Genomic DNA, 19,532 nt, shown 5'->3' with positions numbered 1-19,532 from the left:
GGTCTATCTCTGGGATGTCAAAGCAATCATCTCTGGTCACACTACAACAAAGACAAGAAGCTGCAGCTGAAGTAGCAGCTACAGAAGAAGTCATTAAAATAATGAAAACACAGCATCAGTGTGAGGAAGAAATCAGAGAACCTGAAGTTGAGGATGCAAGGAAAAGAGCTCAATTTCTAACTGAGAGCACCTCAATAAAGACAAGGTTAGATGAAAAGAGAAAGGAAGTGGAACTTTTGAGAGAATTGCAAAAGCGTAATGCAGCACAAGCAAGACTGAAGGTGTATGCTGAAAGTGTGAACAGTGAGGATGAAGACAAATCTCCTGCTCATTCCCAAGTAAGACAAGATAGTTCCTTCCCGCAACCAAGCTTTCCAAATGTGAACTCGAAACCATTCATCCCCTCTCAAGTTAGAGCTCCGCAACAAACTGCACCTCTCCAAGCCTCTGTTCCTCAAACAGCAATTCGTAGTGCAAATGAAACGCCCTCCACTGATCTTGTAAGGATGCTCGCTGAAGCTATCACTGCAAACAGAATCCCAATCCCAGAGCCTCCAGTCTTCACAGGTGATCCGCTGCAATATAACAACTGGAAGTTGTCTTTTCAAACATTCGTTGACCGCAAGAATCTGCCAATTCAAGAAAAGCTTTTCTTCCTGAGAAAGTTTGTTGGAGGTCCAGCGAAGAAGGCTATTGAAGGACATTTTCTGGTTGGAACAGACACCGCTTATAATGCTGCCTGGGAGGTACTCAACGACAGGTTTGGAGATCCCTTTGTGATAGGCAAATCATATCGTGACAAGATTCAGTCATGGCCAAAAATTAACAACAAAGACACTAAAGATCTACATGAGTTTGCAGATTTTCTAAGCAGTGTTGAGTCAGCCATACCTTATGTTCAAGGTTTACAAGTTTTGCATGACTGCGTGGGAAATCAGAGAATAGCTGCAAAGCTGCCTGATTAGCTAAGTGCACGATGGAACAGAACGGTGACAAAGTTTCAAGATGAACACAGAATGTTCCCAGATTTTAGTCATTTTGTCAAATTCCTGAATAAAGAAGCAAGAATTGCATGTAATCCTATTACTTCTCTGCCTGCAATAAAGCCAACTGAACAAGACAAGCATGCATTCAAAGACAAGCCCAAAAGAAACTACATGCTGAATGCTAAGTCACTTAGTACAAGCTCTAGTGAAAGGACAAATGTCACATGTCTCTTTTGTAAGAAACCTGGTCACACGCTTCAGAAATGTCACAAGATAATGGACAAGTCAGTTGAAGAGAGAGTAAAGTTTGTGCAGTCTGAAAAACTGTGCTTTGGTTGCCTCAAGACTGGTCATAACTCTAAGAACTGTACTTCCAGAAGTGTGTGTGACAAATGCCAAAAGCCTCACCCAACTTGTCTACATCAAGACAGAGGGAAAAGAGACAAGGAACAAAGAAAGAATAGCCAACAACAATCAAAGACTAAGCAGGAAACAGAGGTTTCTGAAGTACAAGAGCAAGTATCTAACCAAGTTACATCCAACAGAGTTGTGCAACAAAAGTCAAAAGGTTGTACTTCCTCAGTTATCCCAGTTTATGTATCCACTGTGGATGAACCAGAGAAGGAAAGGTTAGTGTATGCTTTGCTCGATACTCAAAGTGACACCACTTTCATCTTGAAAGACACAGCTCAGTCACTCAACGCCATGTTAGAGCCAGTTAAACTCAAGATTTCCACTATAACGTCCAAAACAAAAGTTGTTTCAAGCAGCAAGTTAAAGGACTTACAAGAGGCATTTACTCTGAAACGAGAATCAAACTACCAACAAGCTATACCAGAGACTACATTCCTGCTAACAGATCACATATTCCCACAAACAATACAGCAGAGAACTGGTCACATTTGAAACATTTATCAAAGGAAATGGCTCCCAAGCTTGATTGTGAAGTTGGACTACTGATCGGATATAACTGTCCTCAAGCATTGCTCCCTCTAGCAGTGGTCAGTGGTGATCGAGACCAGCCATTTGCACAGAAATCTCTGCTTGGCTGGAGCATCATTGGCTACAGTGACTCTGAAGGTGATTGTGAAGATGAAATAGAAGTAAGCCATCGTGTCATTGTTAGACAAGTCTTGCCAGCTGTAGGACCAGCTCACAAGCTCAAAACAGAAGTTCACTTTGTAAGCAGAAACAAAGTCAAAGAAATACTTACTCCAGCCGAGATACTTAATGTGCTAGAGATGGACTTTGTTGAAAAAAGTGTTGAAGAAGAGTCAATGTCACAAGAAGATCTATTGTTTCTAGCCAAAGTAAAAGAAGGTATAAGACAAAGGCAAGATGGCCACTTTGAAATGCCACTACCCTTCAGACAAGAAAGACCTGACTTGCCAAACAACAAACTTTGTGCAGAACACAGACTGAAGTGTCTAGAAAGGTGTCTCAGAAAAGACGAGCGCTACTACAAGGACTACGTGACTTTCATGCAAGACATCATAAAGAGAGGTGACGCAGAGAAAGTGCCAGAGGCTGAGCTAAATAATCAACCAGCATGGTACATTCCTCACCATGGCATTTACCATCCGCAGAAGCCAAATAAGATCCGCATCGTCTTTGATTGCTCTGCAAGGTTCCAGAATACATCGCTCAACGAGCATCTCCTGTCAGGACCTGATCTCACAAATACTCTTGTTGGAGTTCTGTGTCGTTTCAGGAAAGGACATAGCTGTCATGTGTGACGTGGAGCGCATGTTTCACCAGTTTCATGTTGCCCCAAAAGATCAAGATTACCTCAGATTCCTATGGTGGGAGGATGGTAACATGGAAAGGTCCACATCAGTGTTTCGCATGAGAGTCCACTTGTTTGGTGCAGCATCTTCACCAGGATGCGCAAACTTTGGATTCAAGCATGTCGCTGCGCAAGGTGAAAATAAGTTCAGTGAAGCCACGGTGAAGTTCATGCAACGCAACTTCTACGTGGACGATGGTTTGGTGAGTGTGGATTCAGTGCAAGAAGCTATTCAACTTGTAAAGGAAGCTAGAGAACTGTGTGCCACGGGTAAGCTGCACCTGCACAAGTTCATTAGCAACAGCAAGGAAGCGATTGCTGCTATCCCAAAGGAAGAATGTGTAGCAGGAGCAACTGATCTGGATCTGGCACTAGGAGAGCCAAAGATAGAAAGAGCCTTAGGGGTCCAATGGCGTGTAAGCTCAGACACCTTTCGATTCAGAGTGATTGTAAAGAATAACCCCTTCACTAGAAGAGGAGTGCTCTCGACAGTGGCCTCAATATTCGACCCACTTGGATTCGTCGCTCCGTTCATTTTAGTTGGTAAGAAACTCCTCCAAAGAATGTGTCAGGAAAAGCTGGACTGGGACGAGCCGCTTCCAGAAGATCTCAAGCCTCAATGGGAAGCTTGCCTCAGAGACCTCCAGAATCTGTCCTCCATAAAGATATCACGTTGTTATGTCCCATCAACATCTGACCAAGTGAAGCAGTATGAGTTACACAGCTTTTCTGATGCCAGTGTAACCGGTTATGGTGTGTGCTCATACTTGCGAACAGTGACCAAGTTTGGAGAAGTACAGTGCACTCTTGTGATGGGTAAAGCAAGAGTCGCTCCTACTAAAGTCACAACCATCCCAAGATTGGAGCTTTCTGCGGCTGTAGTAGCTACGAGAGCAGCTGACTTTCTAAAGAGAGAATTGGAGATCCAAAATATTCAGGAGTACTACTGGACTGATTCCAAAGTTGTCCTTGGTTATATTAACAACGACGCAAGGCGCTTTCATGTATTCGTTGCTAACAGAATACAGAGAATTAGATCAAGTACAGAACCAAGTCAATGGCGATATGTTGCCTCTGAACAAAATCCTGCAGATCACGCGTCACGTGGAGTCATGACAAAAGAACTAGTACAGTCCAACTGGTTCACAGGACCAAGTTTTTTATGGCAAAACGAACTACCAAAAGAAGATGCTAAAGTGAAAAAGATCAGTATCGAAGATCCAGAACTCAAAGTCACAACAGTATTTGCAGTTAAGGCAAAAGAAGAGAAATCCATTTTAGAAAGACTGGAAGCTACCCCTCCATTTACATACAGCGGTATGGACTGCTTCGGACCATTCTGTGTAAAAGAAGGGAGGAAAGACTTGAAGAGATATGGACTCTTGTTTTCATGTATGTGCTCGAGAGCTATACATATAGAAGTTCTAGATGATCTCAGTGCAGACTGTTTTCTCAATGCACTCTGTTGTTTCATAGCAATACGTGGCAACGTAGGCCAGCTGCATTGTGATCAAGGCACCAATTTTATCGGTGCAAGAAATGAGCTTCTAACGCAAGCAACTCAAGAGAAGGTCAAAGAGCTGGGAATAACTTTCGTTTTCAACCCACCTGCTTCTAGCCACATGGGAGGAGTCTGGGAGAGGCAGATTCGGACAATAAGAAATGTTCTGAAATCCATTCTTGACCAGTCAGCTTCAAGATTAGACACTTCATCATTGAGAACGTTCATGTATGAAGCTATGGCAATAGTGAACAGTCGACCACTGACTGTACAGTCTATCAACGACCCTGTAGGACTGGAGCCATTGACACCCAACCATATTTTGACGATGAAATCAGCAGTGATCTCACCACCACCGGGAGAATTCGCTAAAGAACATCTCTACCTCCAGAAAAGATGGAAACGAGTACAATATTTGGCGAATGTATTTTGGACAAGGTGGAGAAAGGAATATCTGTTAAACCTGCAACAAAGAAGCAAATGGAATAAAAACAGAAGAAATGCAAAAATAAATGACATTGTGTTATTACAAGAAGACTGTCTTCCAAGAAATCAATGGAAACTCGCCAAAGTTGTGGAAGTCACTCCAGGAGCTGACAGCAGAGTCAGAAAAGTTAAGCTTCTCGTCGGTGACTCTACTAGAGACAATAAGGGGAAGCACACAACTAAGACGATTTTACAGAGACCCATACATAAGACTATACTTTTACTTGAAGCAGAGTAAAGACTCAACATAATGTTTACTGGTTAACCTTCACTAAGTTCATTGTTGGGTCAAATTCCTTTAGGATCATACATGGTGTTGCGAAAGTGTGATGGTGGGAGTGTAACAGTTGTTATGTTAGTATTTGACCACTGGTCGGAGCTCTTGTAATGATAATGTAATTAACGCATTTTAGTTTGTATGTTTTATTTTTGTGCTGAGCATGTTAACATTTTCCTTTTTTGCTTACCGGATTGGTGTACAGTTAATTTGATACATGGAAAATAACCGGTTAATTTTGTAAGTATAAGGTAAGGGCAGAGGTCACTTCCTGTTTTGGGAAGTAAGGTCAGAGAAGCTGCTCATGGTGACGGTCTAGCCGTGTGAATGAGAAGAAATAAGTCCTAAGTTCCAATTACACCGGTTTGTCTACTTGCAGGCCAAAGTGGTATGTTTGTTTATATTTTGTGAATTTTATATTGTAATATGTTTTAATGCTGAAATATAATTTTCTTGTACATTTGTATTCACCAGTTCTACGGTGTACCTGTGTACGTTAAGAGAAGCACAGTAAACATCAGTAAAGAAGAACTCTCGTGTCTCTCGTGTATGTGTACAAACCGGCATACTGAATATATTATCTTTATGTAAAAGTCCAGAGCCTCTGGGTAGTATCCAGGTATTTATAACATTACACAAACCAAAGGTCTCCATCACAGTGTTCATGAAATGCTGGGTTTATCCACCTTCTGGGGCGGGCCTACGGTGGAGCTCTGAAGATTTCCCTGTGAGGGAGTATCTTCACCAGCAGCTCTGGCTCCAAAAATGCAAGATGGCAGCCTCCACAAGTGGGATATTTTGGCTTCATTTTTGCACAATGGGGGAAGGCGCTGTCGCGTCGTCCATGATTTCTACAGTCCATGGTGCAGACCAACTAAAATGAGTATTCTGATTGGCCCATTAAATTCAGGCTTATTGTTCATTGGTGCATTCATGCACACAGATGGTTCAGATCTGGGCAGTGTGAGTCAAATAATGACTTTTAGAATCATCTTTTTTTCTGAACTAAATGATTAAAACTTACAGAATTTAGCTGTCTATAGTGGATTTTCTCACATTTCAGTCATTTAAATAATTTGAGATTTCAATAATCATTGAGATTTTTTTGTGACTAAATTTCCTTTTGTCATTACTCAACTTTTTCTACTGTACATTTTAAACATGTTCAGCTACTTTTCAACCTCTTCTTCTGTCTGAACATCAGCTTTGAACAGTTCTGCACTTTTGTTTTCAAGTAAAAAATTCTGTATTTTTGATCTCATTCAACAATTTTAACTTAACATTCAGCAGTTATTTCATTTCAGCTCAAAACATTCAGCTATCAGCATTCACGCGCAGTTTCTTCAGAAAATGCATTTTCTAGTTTAAATTACCCATTGTAAATGTTGTTCCAAAACCAGACTGGTTAATAATAATTTCACCACATGATATTATCAAATTATTTTTGTATTTGCTTAAATAAATACATAATTCAAAGACAAGTTCGGTGATTTTTCATTGTATGTCAAATTACAGTTGGACATTTTAGGTGTTCCCTACATTTTAATGTAGGCATCAGGAAATATATATTCTTTATTTTGCTTCTTTTTATTCAGATTCAAGCTGAGTATGATTAGAAGGGTTTTTTTTAAGTTAGACTGAAGTTTGTATTCCTATCTACTGATATCAATTCATTGTTATCTTAATATAGGTCAAGGTGGGGTGCATGCATATACTTGAACCTGTAGGTATACTTTTCACCCTGTGTGCACCCAATTCTTCTCTTTTAAAGTTATTAAAATGTATACTGTAAAGTTAGAGAAATCATTAAAAAGCCCAAAATTACCATAACATTCATATTCATGATAAGAGCCTCTACAAGGCACACCCTTGTAGTTTAATCAGGTGCTTGTTGGTTTACAGAATTTTTCTCTGAATGGCTGACACCCTTACCAAACACCGAGTGAGTTTACATTTCTTAAACATACTTGCCCCTTAAAAACCCTCAATAAAATCTGAAATTCAAGTTGGTCTCAGCTGCTCTCATCTCTGGATTCTTTAATAATTGAGATTTCAGCGGTGACTCTGTCTGATCTCAGTTGCCACGCACTCGCCTTCTCCATACTTTGCTCGGACATAAACTTCAAACTTCTGCAAAGGGATCACCACAGCACGAACGGGGTTCGTACCAGCACTGACAAACAGGCAAAATAATAACAGCTCCTTTATAGCCTATGAGCAAGCACTTTGGCGACAGCGGGAAGGAAAAACTCCCTTTTAACAGGACGAAACCTCCAGCAGAACCAGGCTCAGGGAGGGGCGGCCATCTGCTGCGACCGGTTGGGGTGAGAGAAGGAAGATGGGATAAAAGACATGCTGTGGAAGAGAGACAGAGATTAATAACAAGTATGACTCAGCAGAGAGGTCTTTTAACACATGTTGAGTGAGAAAGGTGACTGGAGAGGAAATACTCAGTGCATCATGGGAGTCCTCCAGCAACCTATGCCTATTGTAGCATAAAAAAGGAGAATTCAGGGTCACCTGATCCAGCCCTATGCTTTAGCAAAAACGAATGTTTTAAGCCACACTTAAAAGTGTGTATTGTGTCTGTCTTCCGAATCCAAACTGGAAGACGGTTCCACTGAAGAGGGGCCTGAAAACTGAAGGCTCTCCCTCCCATTCTACCTTTAAACACTCTAGGAACAATAAGTAAGCCTTTAAGCGTGAGAGCAAAGTGCTCTAAAAGGGTGATATGGTACTACAAGGTCATTAAGATAAGATGGGGCCTGATTATTTAAGACCTTGTAAGTGAGGAGCAGGATTTTGAATTCAATTCTGGATTCACCAAAGAGTCAATGAAGGTAAGCCAAAACAGGAGAAACGTGCTCTCTCTTTCTAGTCCCTGTCAGTACTCTTGCTGCAGCATTTTGGATTTCAGTGAGTTTTTAGGAAATCCTGATAATAATGAATTACAGTAATCCAGCCTAGAAGTAATAAATGCATGAACTAGTTTTTCAGCATCACTCTGAGACAGGATTTCTAATTTTAGAGATGTTGCGCAAATGGAAAAAAGCAGTCCTACATATTTGTTTAATATGTGCATTGAAAGACATATCCTGGTCAAAGGTTAATTGATTAATATAAATTGCCCATAGGTGTGAATGTGAGTGCGAATGGTTGTCTGTCTCCGTGTGTTAGCCCTGCGACAGACTGGCGAGCTGTCCAGGGTGTACCCTGCCTCTCGCCCTATGACAGCTGGGATAGGCTCCAGCACCCCAGCGACCCTGAAAAGGATAAGCAGAAGCAAATGGATGGATGGATGGATGGATGGATGGATGGATGGATGGATGGGTGGATGAATCATTCAAACCACTTCAGCGCAGTACCTGTAATACCTACAGCGTGCTCTAATCGCACTAATAGAATATTATGGTTGACAGTATCAAACGCTGCACTTAGGTTCAGCAGGACAAGCAAGAGATGAGTCCACTGTCAGAGGCCATAAGAAGATCATTTGTAACCTTCACTAAAGCAGTTTCTGTGCTGTTTTTTTTTTTAAAGTAAAGGTTTAACTACAGCTGGCTTGAAGGTCTGTGGTACATAGCCGATTATTAGACATAGGTTCATCATATTTAAGATTGAAGCATTAATTAATAGCAGGAATCTTTGAGCAGTTTTGTAGGAATGGGGTCTAAAAGACATGCTGATGGTTTGGAGGAAGTAATTACTGAAGTTAACTTGTAATTTGATATATAATGAAATACAACTTAATTTGTATTTAATTTATGCATTTATTTAAATAAACGCAGAATAATTTTAGAATTTCATGTGGTGATATTTTTTTTCAGCCAGGTGGTTCATGAGCCTATTGTATTAAACTAGTCTGGTTTTAACATTTACAACAAATAATTCTAATTAACAATTTAATCCCCTTAGGCTATGTCCACATGTACCCAGGTATTTTTTGAAAACGCAACTTTCACACTGACTTCTTCAGTGTTCTTTAAGGGCATTTTAAGGTTTTGGGACAAAATTTTAGCCCAAATCCTGTAGTTAAACCTGTTCATAATGGCTTTATCTGCCGCTGGAGGCAATTTCCTTGCCTCTTTTGTGTTGCTTATAGCGTGCAGAACCAAATTTTTAGTGAAGCTTTCAACAAGTTCTTTCTCTCACCCTCTCTCGCACTTTTTTTTCAATGCAAGGGGCAGTGTTGAGATTTTGTTACCTAGTGGCAGGAAGTACCAATGACCGAATTTGGTAAATGAACATTTTTTTATAATTATTATTTGAACATACATGAGTGTTTGTGTATAAATACACAAACAATACACATATGCTTTCAATTGTGTAAGGAAGTTCAGTTAACGCTAGCAACGTGCTTTGGAGTTTGTGCGTGCTTTGTCTCTAGGGGCCACCGTATATATTTATCTATAAACATATATAACTAAAACCACTTTTTTGCATTAGTAATTCCTTTTGTGCATAATTTTATATTGTTGTTAATAATAAATTTATTAAAGTAACAAAACAACCTGAAGTGCCTGTTGGCTGTTGGAAGAGCCGGCTCTTTTTAGTGAGTCGAACCGAAAGAGCCGGTTCTCTAACAAGAGTCGGAATTTCCCATCACTAGTGTGGATAAGAGAAACTCTAAAACAAAATTCAAACTTCAATGTATATTGTTGAGTCATATTACTTAGGAAAAAGAACAGCTCCGAGAAATCATTAAAAGCTCCAAATTGAACGTGTCTGAGAACCTTCACAGACAAATTACCATAACATTCACGTCCATGATGAGTGCATCTTTTTCTCGCCACATCTGCACACATTTCAAGAAATCTCTGATCTTGTTTACCAAAGTTGCCAGCAAAAAATAAATAAAAAAAATATGGGGAGGCGAAAGACTTTGCACAGTAACGATATCTTCTGTGCATTAAATGTCTCATCACTTTTACAATATTATATGTGTAGTTTATGGCTGCACATTGGACCCTTTGGACATTTTATTGCACATATTGCACATTTATCTATCCTGTAAGGTTTTTCCCTCCTGTTAAACATTTTCTGGCCCTCAAGCATAAAATACAATATCTCATCATTACTATTTTCTTAAACCAGGCGTCTGGTCCAATGTTTCTTCCACTTGTTCTTACTTTTAGCTCCACCCAGTTGGCACAAACTGTGCCAATAACCTAACAGGCCTGTGTAAACCAATCACATCATGGGTATGACCGCAGTGCCCAATGAGAATAGCGCAAACCTTTAGCCCCGCCGTCACGCGGTAGGTTGCATCGTACAGAAAGTCACCTCGTCGTGTCAGAGTGGGAGAAGCTACTGACAGTTAGCAGCGTTAGCAGCGGTCACAGTACCACCGGGAGAAGGTCGACAGCAGGACGGCAGCATCCTCTCTGAGCCGTATCTAAATCTCACAAACAGCTTTTTAAAGTCTCTAGCTACTCGGCGAGCTAACAGTTTTGCGAGCTTGCTACTAGGTTTCCGCTCATCTTTCGCATTCATTATCAACACCTTCATCATGGCTGCGCTCAGAGCGTCCTATCACAGGATTTTGGACAGGATCGAGCACATGCTGCCCGCCAAGCTGAGACCCGTGTACAACCACCCGGCAGGTAAGACACAGTTGACCGTCCTGAGTTTGTTTGGTATAGGGAGGTGGGTGACCGCAGCCGCCCTGTCCAGCCGTGATATGGGATGAGGATGCACTGACCTTTCTGCACCGCATCGTTCAGGGATCACAGTAGCAGCTCTTGCGCTGATTCCCGAGCTGCATGAAATTGTGTTTGCGCTGTCAGTGTAATCTGTAACCTTCCGGGATAACGCGGGCTGAGCCGAGAAGCTCGGTCTGTGGAGGAAGAGCCACGCCACACAAGAGCCAAACCCACTTTCATTCAGTTTATCGAGTTCTGAGTGTTTAACTGTGCATTTCAATCAGTCCTTTATCACTAAACTATGTAGTCGCATGCTCGGTTTGATAAGAAAAGTAGTATTGTGCCCCTGGAGAGCGACTATGAATGTAAGCCTGATTGGTTTCATATAGTTAAGGTTGGCTAAACAGAAGTTGCTGCTACCTGGTCGTTTTTGTAACTTGGAGCCCAACTTGCACCAAAACTGATTTTCTTCTTTTGGTAGAAGGTCAAAATCTGTTTGATTGCAGAAGTAAAAAACCCGTTATGCTCTCTGCTACTTTTTACTGTTCAGGCTTTACTTCTGTTATTTATCTACTTAACTGTAATTCACAGATATGTTCCATTCCATCTGAAATCAGAAATGCCGACTTCCAAGATGGAAGTTTCAACTGGAATGCCCTCTAGTCAACTCAAAAGGTTGGCCTAATTTATGGTCCACCATTACAACAGTGGACAAAAACATTAGTAAAACTTGGCTTGTGTACTGTAAGTGTTGTGTGTTTGTGACTTACTACACAGGGAACAGACCAAGCTCCATCTATGAACGTGTACCAGTTAGTGATGAATGAATTACTATACCTCGCAGGGTAGAAAAACAGATCCTCGCTTTTCCGGCTTTACAACTGGCAAGTTTTGAACTCAGGAGTGACGTCATGCTCCGGCATACAACTTCCGAGATAAATGGAACAGTGACCATGTTCTCCCAGCAGCTTGTATGGCACTGCCTCAAAGAATGAGCAGCTGTCTCAACTTAATCCAGATGCAGCCAGCTGTATCAGCAGCACCTCGTTATTTCTGTGCCGAATCTGCCATACTTACTCTGAAAATGTAATGCACGAGTTGCATGCATTCATGGCATCAGAGCAGCTAAAGACCCTGTGGATTACTTCTATTTTTGAATGCGGTGTCCTCTTGTTACTGCTGCACATAATCTGAGCTTGGATAAAGTGGGTAATGTTTCTATTTGGTGACATCCCTCCTTTGTGCTAAGGTATCCTGGATATGATCCTAGCTAAATCTGCAAATAAAGCTGTTCTAACTTACTTTTTTGTGTGCCTGGTATCAAGCACAGCAGGGACACAAACACAGCTCACTTCAATCAAATCTATGCTCTGCACAGCTGAAATCCAGATTTTGACAGCCACTTGCTTGTCCCCCGACAAATTTGCCACACACCTAACTTAAAGGCTGTGCTGAGAAAGTTGGAGGCAACAGTTTGTTCTTAAAGGGATTTGTTGGGGACAACATGATCACTGTTGTTTGTTTTTATCATGCTGGCTAATCTCTCAGAACAGACTAGATTTCCAGGAGCGTGGCCGTGCGGCACCTACGCTGAGCAGAGTGAAGTAGGAGGTGTAGAATAAACTTGACTACTTTTAGATGCTCGATTATTCTTCTCAAGGGGGTCCCCATAATTGGTAGCTCCATATTTCTATTTGACAGTAGTTTGTTTTGGTGTTTTTGTTTTTTGTTGTTTGTTTCTTTGTTTTGTTTTTAATGATTTAAAGATGACGATAAACTCTAAATAAAACCAGACCCAACAACAAATTTGGCCATGTCTTTATCATCCTTATCCAGTGAGTTGCAATGCACACTGAATATTTCTGGTATTTGTGCACTCACCTCCCACTTTCCCTCATGAAGGTATATTTTGTCACTATTTATCAGTCAGGGTAGTATAAATACAGAAGAATCGCCTACGAGTATAACACACTACAATTAAGCAGCAATGCCCTTCAGAACACTGTGCTAAAATCTTTAGCTCTCATTTGAAGTACAAACTAAACTGAAGGTGTTTCTCGTAAGTCTTGCTTATGTATTGAGGACACTTGATATTATCTAAACGGATCTTGGTTAAGGAGTAACTAGTGTCACTGGTGATGCTGGTCTTAGCTTTGTCTGAGAAAGGGTACTGGAGCTCCGGGGTTGTCAAGGACAACTTTTCTGATCTGGTATGAAGGGGTGGAGACAAAAGCCAACTCCCTCAAAGATGATTTGCAGCCACAAACGCTCTAGTTTCTGTTTTGCCCCGCAGCACTGCCGGGAATGCTGATTCCAGACCAGCAGATTTTCTTCACTGTGCTGTGGCTAATTAAGTCTTTGAGTCTCCTCCCAGTGGCTCAGAGACACTGTGTCTGATCTGTGACACTCAGATCCATTGGTGTGGTTTTGATTTGAGCTTTTCACTCTTCCAGAGCTTGGATGTCTTAAGCAGGAAAAACTCAGTGAGCTCAAATACGAGCATTATATTTTGAGTGTTAACAGCCAGTGCTGTGATGTCCTGATCATCTGATGTTTTCTGTTGCTGCTTTCCAGTTCTGATGTAATAACGCCACGATTGCATCAGGGTTGTTGAGGTGGTGTTTGTTTGACAGGAGTTCAAAGGTGTAAAGGTATTGCTATTAAAAAAACAAAACTGCGGCAATGTTATCACATGGTCTTTTATTATATTAAGGACGGCAGCTAGTTGTTGCTTTCAAAATCTATTAATCTGCTGATCTCTGAATTGGTTTTGTTTATAAAGTGACATTTAAACTTGATAACTGACCACCCAAAATATATGAAAGTATAGAAACAGACTATTTTTATTATCTATCCTCTTGACACAAATTATCTTTTTGTGAGCACAGAGAGTAAAAGTCAGCTTCACAGTATTTTCCTGTGGACAAAATGTGTAACGGTGATACTGTTGGTGATGAAAATCACCAGACACCCCTCAATACAATGTTATTGCAGTACTTATCTCCAGTTACAAGGTTCTTGTGGTCTCTAACATTTTGTGATATGTTGAGTATTGCAGTAACTCGTAGTGAGTTTAATAATTTTTGTTAAATGCAAATTGTGTCAAAGTTGACCTTTTTCAATATGTGTTTTAGTCAAAAGATAAAGTTGTGATTAAATCTGCCATAAGACAGTCGATCAGCCTGCAACTGAATGGGGTCAAGTTGGCAATTACATGCAGTTTGTTTCTGATAATACGGCAGTTAACTGCGATAAATTGTCAAACATCCTATATCTCCTGCTGACTGCATAGATAGAAATTCATATTGACTACTACATTTACGCTCAGCAGCCTTCCTCTTCTATTGAAACATAAACAGAATACAACTAGCTGGCAGCCAGTTGATACTAACAGGAACTTATTCAGAGTTATGGCAACATGTTAGCAGTTTCTGCATTTATAAATTAGACAGCGATTATTTGCAAACATTTGAAAATCAGAGTGGACTGAGCTGACAGCATCCTGCCTGAAAAAAAGGCGACCTGTGCACTCGCCTTGCAGTCAGGAGTAGTCGTGAGTGTGCGACGTCCTCAAGCTCTGGCCAACAAGCAACCATTTATGCCAGCATAAGTGTCATATGTTTGCTTATTTAATACAAGTTTGCCATTTGGGGTACACGAGATGATGCAGTATAACTACCAAAATATAACACTTCTGTGCTGTATCTATTTATTTATGTATTGTTTTATTTTCCACCCCTCAACCACCAGTTTCTAAATTAGCTCAAACCTGGGTTGTCATTGTATAATTTTCTATAAGAGAAATAGCCTTCATATTAGGAGCTTTTATTTATCCTCAAATTTATTGTGAATGATTAATACTGTGGGAAAGCTGGTTACCTCTGGAAAACTAAACGGTGTGATTTTATGTTTTGTTTTGTTTTTTCTGTAGGTCCAAAAACTGTTTTCTTCTGGGCCCCGGTGTTTAAATGGGTAAGTGCACATTCACCCAACTCGTAAGCCACAGCATAAAGCGCAGACAGACTTTAAAAATATGATTTATTTAAAACTACTAAACAATCCAAGCATGTCTTTATCCGTACCTCATCAGCAGACAGTCAGCAGTTAAGCTTCTTACACTGTAGCTCGCACATTATCTGACACAAGTAGTTCCCTTGTTAACTCTTGACTCCTTCAGATGAAATTTGTCACACGTGGCAGTTCTCTCAATAAGAAGATTGTGTTATTTGGATGTTTTTTATGGGTCTATAGTTATTCCAGAATATATTATTTTTTAAAAACCTGTCACTACCACTGTGTGATTATTGGGATTCTCATTTAAAACTGACTGATCATTAATGGAGTAAATACATCAGTCTCTTCTCTACAGGGTCTAGTTGGAGCTGGTTTGGCTGATATGACTCGACCAGCGGACAAACTCAGTACTTCTCAGTCTGCAGTGCTGACAGCCACAGGTGAGACGACACCGAAACTCAAGTCGACTTCATAATGTGTCAGTTTGGAATAAACGCGTACTTACATTCAAATGGGTTTTGTGTGAGACAATGGACAGTTTAATGGAAAAGTTTCCATGGTAAGTCTTTCTCTGGGGCTTTTGCAGAATATTCCCCTTGGGCAGAGTTCACAGCTGGTCGACACCTTTGAGTCTTTCTTTTCTTAATTTAGGGATTTCAGTGAGTAAAAGGTTAACTGGAAACTTAATCCTGGTTTAAACTTTGAAAGCGGTGATGAATAGTTTGTAGTTCTTAAGCTCTGCCTTGAGTTGTTGTTATACATTTCACATCTCGTTACTTGATCTTTCTGTTCAGCTTTCGGGTTTTTCCATATTCTTTTTTTTTTTTCTTTTTTTAATCTGTGTTAAAGGTCGCCTGTTTTGTTCCACTTTTTTTGCACTATGTCTCTTCAAACAAATCTTATCTGTGACTCTTTGGCCAAAACGCAGACTCTGTCCTGAGGAGTGACCCTGGTGTACCCTCAGTGTGCGTCACGTTCACTCCTCCTCTTCTGTTTCTCCATCAGGGCTCATCTGGTCCAGATATTCGTTGGTTATCATCCCGAAAAACTGGAACCTGTTTGCCGTCAACTTCTTTGTCGGCAGTGCCGGAGCCTCACAGCTTTATAGGATCTGGAGGTGTGTGAATGCACAGTAAATGGTGTTTCTGCCAGTGGGTTACAGGAGCTCATAATCACTGTTAGAAGCATTTTAAAGATTAGTTATAATTTTCTTTAATTTCTTAATCATTGCTGATATGAAATCATCCAGGCACGTTAATGTTTGACCCTAGAGTGCTGTAGCTATAGTGAATGTATAATGTAGTGTAGTCTTCATGTGTGCTTTGCTTTCCAGTGTCAGCTGAACTCTATCAGGAGACAGTTCAATTACAACAAGTCAATATTTGTTAAGACCACCTTTATTCTTCAACACACACTGAACTCTCTTTGACAGCTTTCTTCTCATTTCTTTACGTAGTCTTCAGGAATAGTTCCCCAGGCTTTTTGAAGGATATTCAAATCTCTTCTTTGGACTGGGGAGGCCAGTCTGTACTTTTCTGCACTATTATTAAATTTTGGCAAGATCTCCAACACCACTTGCTGAGACAGCAAAAACCTGTCTCAACAATGTTGAAAGACCTTCAGAAAGTCTGGAGAACTATTGCTCAGGAGGACCTAAAAAAAAAAAAGTTACAGGAAAGTTTGGCTCATTGGAAACAAAAGTTTTTAAAAATGACTTGATTTGAGACTTTTGCACAGTAGTGTATCAGTCAAGTGATTCTTGGAATTCAGTTTTGCCACACAAACTAGTCCCTTCGCTGAGATGAGTAGTGGTATGAGTATTCATACCACTAGATTTTTAGTGTTTTAGTGAACATAGCTTCCTGGCACATCCACAATATCCCAGTTCAAGCCCAAGAGGAGACACGAAAGCCAGTCTGGGGGGGGAGATCACAAGCTATTGCACTCTTAGTGATGGTCCCAAAGCTGGATAAATGGGAGGGTTGTGTGAGGAAGGCATCTGCCGTAGAATTGGTGGATCCTTCCTCTGTGGCACTCCCTTGGGAAATAAGGGAGCAGCTGAAAGTATCTTTATTTGTATTCTAGAACTGTACCAAAGTAGCTTTGCACGATTTCTATACTTTATTTATTATTATTTCACGTTCAGCTAGTACCTGATGCAGCACATCAGTTCATTGTCTCTCTGAAAGTTTGAGTTCCTGTCTCTTTAAGCCCCACTTCATCTGATTGGTCAGTTTCTTCAGCAGACGTCTGAGCTCACTGGATTATTTTACGTCATTATCTGAAGCTTTGGCCATAGTTAACACTATTTTTAGTTAAGAGGCAATTTAAACATTGTGTTTTTTTTTTGTTTTGTTTTTTTTTAAATCATCTAACAGGTACGAGCAGGATAAGAAGGCGGAGGCCAAACAGGCTGCGGAGTCCTGAGTGTATCGACGCTCCAATGCAGCGGACTAAAAGGGAGACTTCTTATCATCTCGACATCACACCATGCTGTCTCCATAACATCCATGCCATAATAACCATTGTTCTACCACATTAAGCCTGTTGTCCCTGTTGGAAATATGCACTTTTCTTTAAGTTTCACATTTCCTCAGGGTGTACTGGGGGAGGGAAGGAAACAAAACTTTTTTTTTTTTAAACTGTAGTCAACACACGCTCAAGAATGGTCATCAACGCACAAATACTTCTTGTTCAACACGTTCTGTGATTGTACAGTGTTTAATTTAAGTTCAGGCTTTATATCTTGCACACTTGCTGGGAGGTCTTTGCCTTTTCCATCATCGATTTTTCAGGTGTAGCAATCAGTACCTCAGGCAGACAATTCCCAAAAAAACAAAACATGTAACTCTTAGAGTTGTGTTGAACATGGTTTAAGGAATGTGTCCAGATGAAATTAAGGATGTCATCGCACTTAACCTTTTGATTTATTTATAATTTGATCATCATGTCCCGCTTGAGATCATTAAATTGTCATTGATTACCGTGTAACGATTTCTTCCATCTGAATCACTTTAAATCTGTGTGAACTCAAATGTTGATTTATGAATTACTTGATTAAAAATTTGCAGTCAAAACTGTATAGGAAGATACTGGTTATTTTCTAATTGTGTTTCAGGAATACTTACCTATGCAAACATATTAACCTGGTGAAGCCTTGTCTGATTGGTAACACGTACTGACACGCTAACAGCCCTCTATTATCAAAATTGTTGTTCTGATAGAGGTGTTTTATAGTTTTTTTGTGTAACAATAATTATTTGAGGTCTTCCCATTGTATAAATTAACCCCTGACTAATTTAGCAATAATTAGTGCTAACAATTAATTAGAAGACTGTTTGAACAAATGGCACTTTTGAGGATTGATCGTTATGGCTCTATGATGACTGTCTAATGCTAATAAATATGGTTTGATGCCTACAGCTGATTTAAATTTTAGCATTGACTAAGAATAATAAGAGATCAACATTTTTCTGCACTAACATCGCTTCACTTATTACAGTGCTTCTCTAAGAACAGCTGGAATGATGGGATCCACCATTTGTGGAGGAATGTATGTTTCAGGGGCCATTGTATTAGGTACACCTGTTCAACTGCTCATCTAATCAGCCAATCACATGGCTGATTCTCAGTCCATTTTGGCACATAAACATGGCCGACCTCACGAAGTTCAAACTGAGCATCACAATTTGGAGAAAGGTGATTTAAGTGACTGTAAAGGAGGCGTGGTTTATGGAGTGCTAATCTACTGGCAATTTTCCTCAATCACCTCCAAGATTTCGAAAGAAAAATATCCAGTGAGCAGCAGTTCGCTGGGTGAAAATGCCTTTTTGATGTCAAAGGTGAATGGCCAGACTGCTTCCAGCTGAAAGGAAGGCAACAATAATTCAAATGAAACTCAAACAGCGTGACTAAAATTGGATGATAGACGACTGGAAATCTTTTTCTTAGCCTGCTGTGTCTTGATTTCTGCTGCAACATCGAGATAGTAGGGTCAATTTTGCTTAAACGACCTGAAAGCATGCATCCACCATGCCTTATATCCACACTTCTCGCTTTTGATGGTGTGATGGACCCCTTAGTACCAAGTGAGCACTCTTTATAGCACCTGAGTAGTGTTGCTGACCATGTCTGTCCCTATATGACCACAGTGTGTCCACCTGGCTGCCTCCAGTAGGATAACACTCGATGTCAGAAAGCTCAAATCGTGTCCACAGTCACTAGACCTCAATCCAACAGAAGAGTTGCATCATGGACAAATCTGCAGCAACTGTTTGACGCTATCATATCAGCATGGACCAAAATGTCAGAGGAATGCTTCCAGCTCCAGTTCTGGAGACAAAATGAGATCCAACCATTTACTAGCTAGGTGTACCTAATAAACTGTTTTCTGTTACTCAGGCAACTCACTTTCAAGGCAAAAGATCACCCAGCATGAACATTTCCCTTTTCCACATCTATAACAGTAAAAAAATTTAAATGTTTTGCTTATGTGAAAGTTCAGCTTTAAAGTACCACTTAAAGCTAGTAAGCACTGAGGATCTTTATTTGTTTCACATGATTAACATTTATTGAATAATAATTAAACTAATCAAAATAACCATAGCTTAATTATTACAAAAGCAGAAGCCATAAAAACTTGCAAATGTCCTTCAAACACTTGATCACTCACTGAATCATTTCTGAGTCACCAGGAAGAGCTTTGCTCCATTTGTTTCTCTGACTGCATAAAGGTGTGAGCTGGGGTCATCAGTATAAACACCCTTAATTGCATAAGATGAGCTCAGGTTGAGAGGTGATAAAGATGAAACAAAAACTCCCCCTTCTGTTTAAACTGTGA

At 40.3% G+C, this 19,532-nt stretch overlaps 2 protein-coding genes across 6 annotated transcripts in view; one reads left to right on the top strand and one right to left on the bottom strand.

Moving 5' to 3' along the window:
• dcaf6 (ddb1 and cul4 associated factor 6) overlaps window positions 1-11,636 on the bottom strand; it is a 60,625-nt gene extending 48,989 nt beyond the window's left edge. For 4 of the 5 annotated variants that reach the window (XM_085136405.1, XM_085136406.1, XM_085136407.1 and 1 more), the window contains exon 1: window positions 11,516-11,634. In XM_085136405.1, the coding sequence (XP_084992531.1) occupies window positions 11,516-11,633 (118 nt within the window). In that variant the 5' untranslated portion in view covers window position 11,634. Of the gene's footprint in view, window positions 1-11,515 lie in introns of all 5 variants that reach the window. The other variant, XM_085136403.1, reaches the window with a different exon arrangement.
• mpc2b (mitochondrial pyruvate carrier 2b) lies at window positions 10,312-18,112 on the top strand. The gene is made up of 5 exons (XM_085136425.1): window positions 10,312-10,639; window positions 14,610-14,650; window positions 15,048-15,132; window positions 15,698-15,809; window positions 17,071-18,112. Exons 1-5 carry the CDS (start codon window positions 10,546-10,548, stop codon window positions 17,117-17,119), a joined length of 381 nt encoding a protein of 126 aa, XP_084992551.1. The 5' UTR covers window positions 10,312-10,545; the 3' UTR covers window positions 17,120-18,112.
• The last annotated feature ends 1,420 nt before the right edge of the window (window positions 18,113-19,532 follow it).

Source organism: Neolamprologus multifasciatus, chromosome 16, assembly GCF_963576455.1.
Source record: "Neolamprologus multifasciatus chromosome 16, fNeoMul1.2, whole genome shotgun sequence".
NCBI classification, from domain to species: Eukaryota; Metazoa; Chordata; class Actinopteri; order Cichliformes; family Cichlidae; genus Neolamprologus; species Neolamprologus multifasciatus.
Note: the sequence above shows the minus strand (reverse complement) of the source record. Positions and strands in the feature narration are given on the sequence as shown.

Excerpts from the sequence above, each read along its gene's own strand:
- mpc2b (XM_085136425.1), top strand. The coding sequence starts at position 10,546 with ATGGCTGCGCTCAGAGCGTCCTATCACAGGATTTTGGACAGGATCGAG. Across the intron at positions 10,640-14,609 it reads CGTGTACAACCACCCGGCAG|GTCCAAAAACTGTTTTCTTC; the intron begins GTAAGACACAGT and ends TTTTTTCTGTAG. Across the intron at positions 15,133-15,697 it reads TGCAGTGCTGACAGCCACAG|GGCTCATCTGGTCCAGATAT; the intron begins GTGAGACGACAC and ends TTTCTCCATCAG.